A 13630-nucleotide genomic window follows, 5' to 3' on the forward strand; every position below is an offset into this window, starting at 1 on the left:
GAAAATTCTGAACCATCGTTTTTATTGGTATGTAAGTTGGGTTTTTTTCTTCTGATTTTTCTTTTAAATTTTATGTTAAATGATGTGTACCTAAAAATATATAGCGACATTTTCTCAAATACAGTAAAACAAATTTCATTGTCAGATATAACCCAAGGATGATACCAGTAAATTTACTTTTAAATTTAGAAGTTTTCATTTATAGTAAAATGTCTTTACAACTCTAACATTTGCATTTTATGATCTGTAAGCTGATAGTACTCCGTTTGTGTTCTTGTTTCTCAATAAACATTCATAGAATAAGTTATACCTTTGTATTATCTATAAAATATAGGTTCTGAAGGACAAAGACAAGCAGATTGTTGAATTGACTGAGAAAATCGACCAATGTACATCAGAGATGGAGAAAAATGCTGCAATTATTGAGGATTTGAACGCTGAATTGCATAGAGGTAAGCTACTTGATAAAATGTCAACATCCACAACCCCCCCCCCCCCCAAAAAAAAAAAAAAAAAAACAACAACAAAAAACAAAAAAACAAAACAAAAAAAAACATAAACCCAAACAAACAAAAACGAAAAAAAAAAAATGAAAGACAAGGACAACCCAAAAAACCAAACCAAACATTTGGAGACCATCTATATTGTTAAATTTCATAATTTAAACATTAAAATGAATACAATTTTGTCTTTTACTTTGTATTGAACCTGTTTTCTGCTTTGAAAAAGAGATTACTTTTAATCTGTGACTTTTGGGCTGGGGTGTCCACGCCATAAAGACTCCACCCCCCCCCCCCACAACTAACTTTTTCTATTATAACTTCTAGTTCAATATTAAACTTAAATCCTGAAGTCTTGCTGATGCCAGGGAGAGGCAATTAGTGGAGCTTAGCACACGATTTGCCAAAGTCGGTTATACCGTTTTGTACCTTCTTGTAAAAAACTGACTCAGTATAATTTATACATTTCTTTGTCTTAGTCTTATCAGCTTCATCAACAGGATTTAAAGTTTCTAACTTGTGATTCATATTTGTCTTTAACAGCCGGTTCATCACATGGTGACAGAGTCCAGGCCAAGATGAGGGAGCTCCAAAATGAAAACAAATATTGCAAGGAACATCTCAAGCAGGCAGAGGACGAGAGGAAAAAGGTATGGCCTTATTTGGAATGGTCATTATCATATTGAATGATTTTTAAAAATATCAAGCTTTTATTAGAAATGATGGAATACACTATTTTAAAAATACGTTATCTGAAATTATTGCTAAAAATAGATACATTCTATATCGAGCTGTATATTGAAAGGAAGATTTTATATATTGTCCATGAATTATTTTTCATTAAAAATATTGTTTGTTTGAAAAAAAATTATTAGGCAGAAGAAGACTGTCGGGCCAAGGATAAAGAATTGACAGAGTTGCTGGAACGTATGCGGCAGTATGAAGGAGTAAGTAGAGTGTCAATTTGTTTTGGAAGATTTGTAATATTTTTACTTCAAGCCATAGGGTGTGAGCAATGATGAAGCTGCGATTTCTGATGAAAAAATTGAAAAAATTAAATGGTTCATATTTTTCCACTGGTATTTTTTACTATTTGTTTGCTGGGTTGAATTAAACTCTTGCTGTTAAATATATTTTAAAAGATAAACATCCAATCTTGATAATGTAGTCCTTCAGAGCCATTAGGCCCATGGAGCTGGAGCTTATCCTGGTTTCTATAGCTTGAAACGGACAATAGTAATTGCTTGCTACCCTTTGGATAGGACACTAACTTATTGCAAAGTGCTTTTCACCAGATCTAACAGACCCAGCTATCCAATCACTGCTGGGTGGACAGCGGGGGGGGGGGGGGGGGGGGGGGGGGGGGGGGGTCAGAAAAAATCTCAACTGCACCAGGGATCGATCTTGGCCCCTTTGCATGTGCTCTACCAACTGAACAGTTGGGACCCCCCTCCAATCTAGATACTAGAGCTGTATTTTTATGTTTATGCTATTTAAAGTGAGACAAACTCAAAGAAAAAATAATTATGTTAAATTGGTTATACTCCGTTTTGGTTTGAAATTATGATCAGGTTTCACTATTCATGTCATTTTTCTTTTCCCTCTTCCAAAAATTATTGTATTTTAGTTTATCACTTTTCTGTGTTATGATCATTATTAACTCATGAAGTACTCAATTCTTTTCTTTACTTCTGGACCATATTTTCTTTCATCTTAAAACAAGTTGATGTATTTTCTAAAATTGATTTTTTTTTTCAAAGGGAGAGTATGGCCTGCAGGAAGCTGTAGCTGAGATAAAGGATGGCAAGAACCAAGTCAAAATTAGGGAGAGGTGAGTTTGTGTCATGTAGTGTAAAATTATAATATATGATATTTACACAATGTATGGTCTCATTTGAAACTGGCTATAATTGCTCAATAATAGCAATTTTATTAAAATTATATGGTGTACATAAAGGTAAAGGTGGTGTCTAAATGTGATTTAAAAAAAAGATTAAAATACAGGTCTTATAGATGCATATTGAAATGTTTTTAGAAAATCAAGTTTAATAAAAGGAATGTGTCAGAATGAACTACTCATAGCATGTCTTGAAACTTTTTGAATAAGTGTTGAAATTACTGCCATATAATTGTGACAATTGAATTATCTGAATTTTAGTTGAAAAGAATTCGTAAATTACATTTTAAGGTCAATGAATTTTCCATATTTTGGTTATAAGTTGTTGACTTTTCTCTGGGAACTTTAGGTTCCTGCTGGACTGGAAGTGAACACCATGAGCTGTATTATTACAATACTGTCCATGCCTTATACTTTACTATTTAATGTATGTCTGGAAATTATAGATGGTAATAACGTTGACATGACTCTATATGAATATATTATAAAAGTCAAAGTAAATATCAAACAATAGTGAGAATTTCATCACTTTTTCTTTAAATTATCACATCACATCAACCCTTATATTTCCATAAATAAACTTCATTATTTGGAAATTTAACTTTAATTATTTGTATTTTAAAGCATTTGAAAGTAGCCTGATCCCGCAATGTGGGGCGGTACTGGGTTCACATCTTTTCTGACGGTTATCATGGCCTTGAGCACATTACCCCAACTGTCTAATGATTGGTTCTGTTTATTGAAAGAAATACGACCAAGTTTAAACTAAGAAGGTATAAGATTCGATTATAATATATTCTTCACATTTTAAGTTGGTGATCAAAGAGATCTATAATATTATTTTTCACAATAACCCAGGGAAATTGAAGAGCTGAGCCAGTACATCAACAAGGCTGAGTTGAAGATCAATGAGATGCTTGATGAGAATGAGGAGCTGAGGTACAAGCTGGGCATGGACCCCAAAGAACCTCTGGACCTGACAGAGTTTAGAAAGAACAAGGCTATCAGGCAGGAGGAACTCAAGGCTGTCAACTTTACGCTACAGCGGGAGGTGAGGCGTTTTCTATATTTTAACATATGGACTATTTTAATTGGGTTCATACTTTGCCCATACCTCGTAGGTACTGTATTCCTTTTGTCTCAATAAGTTAAAGTAAGTGTGCGTGGTAAATTTTGTCCTTGTTTGATTTTAGCCCTTGAAAAGTTTGTCTCTGCAAAAAAAAAAAAACATGTAAAAAGGAAACCCATAAAAAAAATATCAAAATAGATAAATAAAAACACAAAAAAATCACAAAAAAAGGAAAATTAACAAAGATTTCTTCTTCTTCTTCGTTCCTCTGATGGACATCTATGGCTGCAGTCCGATATCTGCTTTGAAGTCTGTGGTCCGCTTTAGGTCCTCAGCCTCACCATAGAGCTTTGTGTTGAGTGTTGTAGGGGTGACCCAGTGGTTCGAACGTTGCACGTTGTATAATGGGCAATCCATAAACACATGTAAAGTGGTTTCATGGTCGGTTCCACATGGGCAATAAGGGGTTGTTCCAATACATAGCTTTGTAAACATATCTCCTCTTAGTCTATTGTGTCCTGTTCGGAGGCGGAATAGGGTGACTTGGTAACAAAGCTTAAAAACAATTCATTTTTGTTGTTTCCACCAGATTGAGATGTTGGAAGAGGAAAGAATTGAGGACAAGAAGAAGATTCGAAAACTTGCCCAGCAGTTGGGTCAAAGGTTAGTTTTTAGTTTCTTTTATAAAATAGAAATTTCTCGCCTCTCTTGTTCAGCTTACAACTATCATGTCTCGTAAAATCTTGTAACATTACAGAACTATTAGATATCAGAATATGTATTCAGTAGACAATGGATACCATTTTTTTTTTCAATGGATTGAACAACTTGTAAAGAGGAATTTCAAGTTTGATGTAATTTCTTTAATATTAATGCTGAATTTTAAAGAAAAATAGTTGGATGTTGACATTTGATAATTATTATAATTTTGCTTTCCTTCAAATATGACACTGGTGTTTACTTTTGGAATTGAAATTTCTAGGTGTTTCTCATCAGAAAGGTATATCTGTTAATCATTAAAAAAAACAAACTTTTTTTTCTCAATGTTGATTTTTGTTTCAATTGAGGATTTTTTTTCTTTGCAGTTCTTCTATTTCTTTTAAATTGGTTGTTTGATTTGGGAAGTTAAATAAATTTTATTTGATGTTATTTATTGTTTAGTCATATATTCATTAAAAAAAGCGGAGGGCCTTTTGAAAACAAATCATCTAAAACATTCAGATTTTACCGTTATTCGGGTTGTCTGTATTTCACCATGCATGCTTATTTAAATTTTACTGTGGTTTTATAATTCAAATTGTCATTGTTTCCGAGTTATTTATTGTTTAAACATTTCACTTGGTTATAGAAATGTTTCATTGTTCAATTATATTAATCAGGTTTGCCAGATAATCTATATTTTTGATCCGGAATGTTTTCCTTCATTAGGGTCACTGGGAAAATGTATTTATTGCTTGAACCATCTTTGAATCACATTTATTTTAAGTTCTCCTTTTTATTTAATTCGTCTTTGATTACCCCCATACCACAAACAATAGTCAGAATTACTGCCCATCGTTTTACATGACTTTAGGAGTCAAGAACTGTATTTCTAACAAGTGGCACACCCTTTTACCAGATAATTTTACAAGTAAAATGAAAATAAATCTCGTTCACTAAGAATTTTTTTCTATCTATTAAAAAAAAATCAATTGTGATAAAATCAAATCTCATGCACTTATTTGATAACATTAATTTGTGATGCAGTTATTGCTGTCCATTTATAATGTTACAGAGAGCACAGCTAATTTAGGTTCCATAGGTTTTATGACTCTAAAAAAACCTTTTAGTTTACATAATACTGTATATATATGATCTAATTACCAGAGCTGTGGCTCTCGGACTGACAGCAGAGGACATGATGGCTGTGCAGGACTACACAGAAAACCTCAAGACCAAACGACGAAATGAAGAAGAGAAACAGTCAGCAGCCGTCATTATCAGACAACAAGTCCAGAGACAGGAGAGTCAGATCAGGGTAAGACGTCTCTATACGTGGTCCTATTAACTCTTTGCAGGCAGGCTTCGATTTAACTTGATATCAACCTAATGTCATCTTCTAGATATCATAATAAAATGTAACTAGGGCTTCAGTGATCTTAACTAGCTATCACTTTGTTTTCTTCTTACATAAATGAATAAAAGGAAAAGAAATATGGACATTTAAATGAAGTGCATTTTCACAGATTCACCATTCTGAATATCCTTCACAATTCTTCTTTATATCCCCCCTGTAGGGTGTGTGGAACCAACTTTCCATACTCTTACAATATATACAGGGTTAGGCGCTATATAAAAACCATATATTATTATATTCGTCATTGTCTATAGCTTGGTACTCATTCATACTTAAGTTGATTAGGGAGTGGGCATAGAGTGATATACCCAAGCACACAGCACAAGGGCCAAAGTTTTGCTACCACCGTCATTCATTTGATCACAGAACGTCAAACCCAAAAATAGTTTCAAGAAACGATGCCTCTAATCTATAACATTTCAACCAGAAATATCTTCTGGTCTCTGAAAATTTTCAAAGATATAATTGTGTGTGGTGTGTTTGATTTCTTGAATTTTTTGAGTTGTTTGAAAAAAACAAACAGTTGAGTTACTTGATTTTACTTTTGATTGATAGACTTGTAGTTCATCTTCATCAGAATTTACTATTTACCATACTCATTGCATCCATTTCTACACACTTCATATTTGAGTATTTCAATATTAAAATCAAAACAGTGTGGGCGTATCTTTCCAATATCTTTTGGAGAAATCTAGACCTATTTCATGGAGTGGAGTCTGATGTCAGCAGTTGTGCGCTATGTGGAACTGATGTAGACCATATCAGTACAAGGCAATAATTCAGTCAGTCAGCCTGTCATATTGGCAAACGTTTAAATTTGATTGTTATCTTTGTTGTTACAGGGTCATGAATATGAGAAAGACTACAAGGAGAACATTCTAGAAATTCACAAGTTGGAGCAGGAAGTGACGGAGCTCCGCGCCAAGTGCCAGCAAATGGACCAGGACAATGCCAGTCTGGAGACTGCATTCAAAGAGGTCATGGAAACTATGCAGAAGGGAGGTAGTGGTGGTGGAGGACCCCCGTCTGCTAGGGAAGGTATGGTTTCTCTCTCTCTCTCTCTCTCTCTCTCTCTCTCTCTCTCTCTCTCTCTCTCTTTCTCTCTCTTTCTCTCTCTCTCTCTCTCTCTCTCTCTCTCTCTCTCTCTCTCTCTCTCTCTCTCTCATATATATATAATAGCTCTTCTTATTCACCCATACACTTCTATTGTAGAGAAAGATGAAGTTGAGTGAACTGTTATATAATCTGACTTGTCATTTTCAAGATAAAATTGATGATTTCATTTTTTTTCTTTTATATTCAGGCTCAGGGGACGTAGGAGTCGGTCATATGCAATTTCCAGCCATTGAAAGGATGTTGGCTGTGAGTTTTTTGAATAATTTCATCATTTTATTCATTTAAACTAGATTTTGTTTACATAACCCGTAATACAAGAAAATCAATTCTGACCCGTGTCAGAGCAAAAGCTATTAATTTTAGTTCCTGTTGTATTGAGTGAAGAATTAAAAAAAATATCAATATACATAGTTTTTATCTTTTACCGATATGTTGTTTCATTACACGTTTAAATTCTATCAGAATAATACAATTTTTAAAATGACAACCATCTGCATAGCATTTTACGATTCCCCCACTGGCATTTCATAGATGATTCATTAAATAAAGGTCTGATATCCACAGGAATTACCCATGATGTCCAAGTGAGGACACTAGGAGCTAATTATCTTGTTTACTGAAAAAAAGAACAAACCCGACACGTGCCTGAAGTGGGGCAAGAAATCTGGGGACTTCACATTGCTTTTATCACTCAGTCACTTCTCCTCTCAAATGATCACTTCATTCTGGTATTTTATTGGGATAAACCAGATTCCAAAATTGAGTTCAATGTTTCAATTTTGAGAATTTACAATCTTTGATACTTTTGCTGTTGATGAAACTACATTCATTCACGCCTATAAAAGGGCAATAATTTAAATTGAATGTCATTTATGTAATTTTTCATTGTCTGGCTCACCTCAACCTAACACATGCTGGGCCATGATTTTAAAAAAAACAATTCAAGGTTTTTCTTCTTATTTCTCTTTATTAAAACTTCTTTTATTTCTTGTGCACATTTTCCCCCCAGGCGATAGAAGCAAAGAAAGTTCTGGGTAGTTACGACACAACCTATTTCTTGAAGGAGCAGGTTGATGTGTTGAAGGGACGCAATGAGGAATTGAGGAACACTCTGAGGGAGATTAGAGTGGAGGCAAGCTCTGCTGCTTTAGAGAGGGACAAGGCTTTTGAAAGGGTAAGCTAGCTTCACCATTATCAAACATTTAAAAAAAATAGTTTAGCATTAGCACTGTTTATTTTAATCAGCCTTTTAACACTATTCATTAATTATGATGAGAGTTGATGTAAATTTTCAGTCTTCACATTCCTCGTCAAGAGACTTAAGCACCTCATCTTTTTCCACAAGCTCAAACTTGATTTTCTTCTAATGCAGTTTAACGGCTATATCTCAAAATTTGAGAATATATTTGCATTTATGAGGGTCGTCTTACAGAGTCCTGAGATTGATAGAACAGTTATATTGGGTGTGCTTTAAAGAAGTTTCTGCAATTTAAAGATCATTTTCAACATGTCTCCTAGAATTTCCAGACCTATCAGACTACGATTTTAACTCTTGTTCTTTTTGTCATTGTTATTCCCAAAAATCAAGATCTATTTACCCTTTATTTTAGTCATTTAATTTAATATTGTTTTTTCTCTTTATTTTGATTTTGATATCAGATTGATAAGCTGGAGAAGGAAACATTCATGATGCACGGATCTGATGGTGGCTCAGGGCTTTTTAACCAAATGAAATTACCAGATGGAATGGCGCCATCTAGTGCCGAGGTTATTGGAAACCTAAATGAACATCTCATCATTACACTACAGGTTAGATATATTCTTGGATGTTATTTTAGCTTAGGATTTTAGTTAAAAACTTTTTTTAAAACCCCACAAAAAACGAAGACAAAACAAAACAAAAACTCCAACAAAAACCCAAACCAAGCCTATTTTATTCTTCTTTGGCTTAGCAAGATTTGTAATGACTGTTTTTGCAGTTTGTTTAAAAAAAATAATTTAGAAGGCTTCAGTTATTAATTATGTAGTTATGGAATTAAAGTACGTTCTGTTGTCTCATTTATAGATGTAAGCTTTAAAATACTTTGAACAAAATTTTCTACGACCGATTGGGAACTCAATGAATCATAACATATGATAATAATAAAGAATTTTCAAAAAGATGAATTGATAATTATTGTTCAGTTTAAAAATATGTTATTTGTTTACATCAGTGACGTTTGAATGTTTCTGATAATGTCATCTATCATCTAGGAATTATCCCAGAGAGAGTCTGTGATGAGAACAATGGAATCCTCTTTGGAAAACTACAAGAGGAAGTATGCAGTCTTACGTCATCAGCAAGGTCTTCTGTATGCCGAATATCTGAAGGATAAAAAGGTCAGTGCCAAGATTTAATTGTTTTGTCTCCATTGATTTTATCAGAGGGATTGAGTTTTAGAAAAAAGAAATACAACAAAAACACAAAAAACAAACAAACAAAAACACAAAAACACAAAAAACAAACAAACAAAAACACCCCAAAAAAACTGACATCTTCGAGCAGAATAGTTTTAGGGTTTTTTTTAATTTTTTTTTTTTTTTCTCAAATTATGCAAAGAAATTTGTATAATAAAGATTATATATTTATACCATCTATTCATGTTTTCTTCTTCTTTTTCTCTTTCTTCTTGATTATTAACCTTTATACCTTTTTATGTCAGAGTACAATAGATTCAAAATATCTTTATTTTGCTTTCATTATTTTTTTATCCCATCTTCATAGGAACAATCCTCATAAAAACATCAGACATCACTGATCTCAATACCTAAAATACCAGTGACCAAATTAAATAAGCACATATTTCTGATGTATATTGCGTTAACATTTTTTTTTTTCTGGTTGAAATTTTTATTTGCAGGAGTGGCAGGAGGAAGTAGAGAAATTGACTAAAGAACACAGAGAACTTCATGGACAACAAGAAGAAAACTTTGTCAGGATTCAAGAGTTTGATGTGAGTTCACTCTTGGTTTTCTCTATATTAATTTTTTAAAAAGGACAAATATTTTCTCTCTTACCAATGCTGCGACTAATATATGATGAGTCTGACTTCATGGATTGCTACCTGTATTGTACTAGTGAGCATTGCAAATGAAATTTGGCAGTATATAAATGTTTTCATTACATTACATTTTTTTAGACTTTACTTTTAATTTGAGATTCAAATCTTTATCTTAAAAATGAATTGATACTAACATGTTATTAATCATTTCTTACACAGAGACTTGTGGACACACTAGCACAGGATGATGTTGAAGTTAGACGTCGATTGTCTGAAATGACACGACGCATCACAGTGTTGCGTGTCAATGAGAAGGCACTAACACGTCGACATACTACGATGGAGGAAATGGAAACACAATTAAGAAGGGTAAGCGTTTTAAAGTGAGAGGAAATACAATTTTATAATGTTTATTTGTTTTGTTATTTAAAAAAAAAATAAATGACGAGTTTTTCTAGAAATGGTTGCGTTATTTTGATTGGAAAAAAAGGGAAATTGAGATAGAGGACTGATCAAAAATGGTATTCATTATCTTTGTAGCACCTCTAAGTTAAAGATCGTAACAAGTGTGTATGAAAGGTGTCAGACAAAGCAAGAAAGAAAAATACAAGAAAAAAAATTTCCAAAAAAAATCAATCTTCCTCAACTGGGGATCGAACCTTTGACTTCCTGATTACTGGTCCGACATGCTACCATTACACCACAGAGGTTCCCAATTGTTGGGACAATTTCAATTCCTATATTCTTCACAAGGGTATGCGTTTACACTGTGAACCCTTGCTTGCATCACACAACACAAACATTGAAGAGGAGAAGACAAAAACAAAGACATTTGAGTAGCTCCATTTTTATTTTTGAAAATATCAAATTGAGAAATTAGAGAGCAGGCATTGGTGTGAGATAAAGATCTGAACAAGTGCCAGACAAAGCAAGAAAGAAAAAAACTATCCCAAAAAATTAGTCCTCCTTGACTGGCGATTGAACCTCGAAGTGAGAGTTTGTCAGACAGCTTTACTGTAATGTAAATAAAAACATAATCTTCACATTTTTACAAGTTTATGAAAGTAAAATAGCCACATTTTTTTTCATTAAAAGTGTTCCAGTCACTTTTATAACAACATTATTCACTTATCTATTGGTATATGATAAGAGATATGGAAAACAAGAGAGTAGAGGAAAAGAATTCATGAAAATTAAAGAGATTTGAATGAGGAAGGGAAGATAAATTGGTTAAGGAAACAACTAAAGTGGCAAACCAATGCAAATAGTGAAGTGAATTGTGAGAGGCAATAATAATGTTTATGATATAAGAATGTAAGATGTTCATTGAAATATTTGTATTTACTTTTGATATTACTCATCTCTATCTGGTTTAATACAACTAATCTATTTACTCCTTGACCAGGAAACCAACCGTCAACGTAATGAAATGAATCAGATGGAGACAGCAGTCTCTGAGAGGCTTGGATACCTACAACGTTATAAGGTACTCTTACATATTTTGTCAGTACAGTTTTGTGTTTTTGGTTGCAGTTTGCCGATGCATATTTAAAAAATTTATCACATTCCTGAAAGTACCATTGCTTGTAGTGAAGATTTTAGTACAGTTTATTGCTTTAGTAGTTTTAGAATCAGCCACATGTAAATCTGTGAGAGGAGCATAAAATTTTGATACGTTACCTCAAAAAAAATGTTTTGTGCCGGGATTGTAAGTCAAACACTTCGCTATAAGCCTGCAGGGGATTATCATTATATGATTTTATTTGTTTATACCTATAGTCTTTCTTTTATTGCCAGATTACCATCTGCTCAATCCCTGGATTTAGAAACATAAGGAATGTGCAAAAGTGTTCAGTTTTTAACATAATATCTAATATTGTAATAAATCAAGCAACTTTGTGCTACTCTAGAGCCCTTTGACCTGTGGAGGCCAAGTTTACACCATTCTTTATAACTGGCAGCTGTAAGTAATGGCTGATCGTTAACATCTGAATATGATGTTGTATTGCAGTGTACTTTTCACCAGATTTAGATTAGACCTAGGTACTCATGAAAACTCAAATTCCAGTGTCAAACATGTTTGTGTGTTTGAATCTAGTGTTCTACAAAATGAGCAACCAGGTGCAAAACTGGCATCAAAACTCAAGAAAGTAAGGCAAGCTCTTTGAAACATTCAACTCTTTATTTTTTGGACATTTATTTTAAAATTTCTTTTATTTCCCATTAAAATACAAATTAGGATATGGCAGCCTTCAAAATTGCAGCTCTGCAAAAAGCTTTGGAAGACTCTGTGCCTACATCTGACCTCGAGAAGGTCAACAAACAATACCTGGCCTTGACTGAGAAATACAGGGACAACTTGGAAAAGGGGAATAACCTCGTGTCTAAGGCTGAGGCTTTGGAGGGATTGGAGGTAGGTGGCTGTTGGATAGTTGGGGGTGTCATGTTACTGCTGTGATGATGAAGGTGGAAAGGATGACACCAGTGTCAGAAGGCCCGTAGTGCCAAGAGTTTTATCCCTGTTTCTATAGTTAATCAAACACTAAACAATTTCTTGCTACCCTTTAGTAGGATAGGTGCTGTACTAGTCGTATATCGTATAGGACTGCCTACCAGATCTAACAGAGAAAGTAGGCATTATGCATACCATTGAGGTGTCTAATTACTGTCTGGAATTGACCTAATGTAAGTCATGGTTTGAGTCTAAGACCAGTTAATTACACAGAAGGGTCACTTTTCCTTTTTATGTAATGAAGTACGCATTGTGAGGTATTATCTTTCTTTGTTACTATTACATCAAAATTGAGGAAAAATATCTCTAGTGATATTTTGTCTGTTTATCTTGATTTAGCCACATGTACATTATTAGTTTTTAATTCTTAATTACCCATTTGTTTTTATGTTTTGGTATTGACAATAATTACCCCATATAATTCTTTATTTTGTTGTCTTTAGGCTGAAGTAAAACAATTGGCTATAGAAAATGATGAGCTCAAGAGAACGCTTGGAATGGAGAAGGAAAAACTACATGCTTTGGAGGCGGCCATGGAAGAATTACACAGAAGAGGTAAACAGGGGGGAGTAGGGGAATTTATGGAAAATCAAATTGTATGATGTTTAAAGTTTGTTAATTGCAAACTTGTTCAAATGAATTGAAATCATACTATCTACCCAGTGAGAAGAACAATATTGTAGTCTTTGAAGGCCATAAGGTGTATGCGATTGAGTTATCGTGGTTTCTATATTGTGAATAAGGCAGTGATTCGGATAGTATTTTATGCCATATTCTTATCAGATTCGGCCATCCATCGATGAAGTTTGTACCTTTTTTTATATTTCTTATTTGAAGTTTTGGGTAAAAATTTATTTGATACATTATCATTTTTCGAAGACTTACTTCACAGATTAATTTCTTTATGTATTGGATTTGTGATTAACCTAGATACAAGTTTGAAATTTTCAGAAAGTGGAAACTTAGATTAAAACTTTTCTTAAACATTGCATGTAAAACAAAGAATTAGTGATTAACGTTTTTGTCTCAGTGTAAATTTTAGCTAGCATTTTTGAGAATATCACTTTGTTTTATCTTCTACACTAAGTTTTTGTGATATTTTTCTTTTTTTTTTTTCATTTTCTGATTACAAAATTTATGCCTTTCATAAGGTGTCACTGATGGAACAGAGGTCAGCGTGACAGATGGTGACATCATCTCCATCTCCAAGAAGATCTCCATGCTTGAAATGAAGGAACTCAATGAAAGGCAAAGGGCAGAGCACTCTAGTCGCATGTATGAACAACAAAGGCAATTGTTGCATGACTTTGAAAGCAGAAACAAGGAGTTAGAGGATAAGTTTGCAGATGTAAGTTTCTGGTTTTTAAGCAAAAAGATAA

The 13630-nt window shown here is 33.5% G+C and overlaps 1 protein-coding gene across 3 annotated transcripts in view; it reads left to right on the forward strand.

Moving 5' to 3' along the window:
* The window catches only part of LOC144968305 (centrosomal protein of 290 kDa-like), a 51025-nt gene that overhangs the window by 8982 nt on the left and 28413 nt on the right, over positions 1 to 13630 (forward strand). For all 3 annotated transcript variants that reach the window (XM_078906531.1, XM_078906532.1, XM_078906533.1), the window contains exons 11-28: positions 335 to 452; positions 1044 to 1150; positions 1376 to 1447; positions 2261 to 2331; positions 3256 to 3448; positions 4056 to 4129; positions 5333 to 5483; positions 6425 to 6620; positions 6886 to 6944; positions 7708 to 7872; positions 8358 to 8507; positions 8952 to 9077; positions 9599 to 9691; positions 9959 to 10108; positions 11145 to 11225; positions 11979 to 12152; positions 12695 to 12806; positions 13403 to 13599. In XM_078906531.1, coding sequence (XP_078762657.1) covers positions 335 to 452; positions 1044 to 1150; positions 1376 to 1447; positions 2261 to 2331; positions 3256 to 3448; positions 4056 to 4129; positions 5333 to 5483; positions 6425 to 6620; positions 6886 to 6944; positions 7708 to 7872; positions 8358 to 8507; positions 8952 to 9077; positions 9599 to 9691; positions 9959 to 10108; positions 11145 to 11225; positions 11979 to 12152; positions 12695 to 12806; positions 13403 to 13599 — 2289 coding nt within the window. The remainder of the gene's footprint in view (positions 1 to 334; positions 453 to 1043; positions 1151 to 1375; positions 1448 to 2260; positions 2332 to 3255; positions 3449 to 4055; positions 4130 to 5332; positions 5484 to 6424; positions 6621 to 6885; positions 6945 to 7707; positions 7873 to 8357; positions 8508 to 8951; positions 9078 to 9598; positions 9692 to 9958; positions 10109 to 11144; positions 11226 to 11978; positions 12153 to 12694; positions 12807 to 13402; positions 13600 to 13630) is intronic.

The sequence above is a fragment of the Berghia stephanieae genome, chromosome 3 (assembly GCF_034508935.2).
Source record: "Berghia stephanieae isolate SIO BIC M18660-M18661 chromosome 3, UCSD_Bste_1.3, whole genome shotgun sequence".
NCBI lineage: Eukaryota > Metazoa > Mollusca > Gastropoda > Nudibranchia > Aeolidiidae > Berghia > Berghia stephanieae.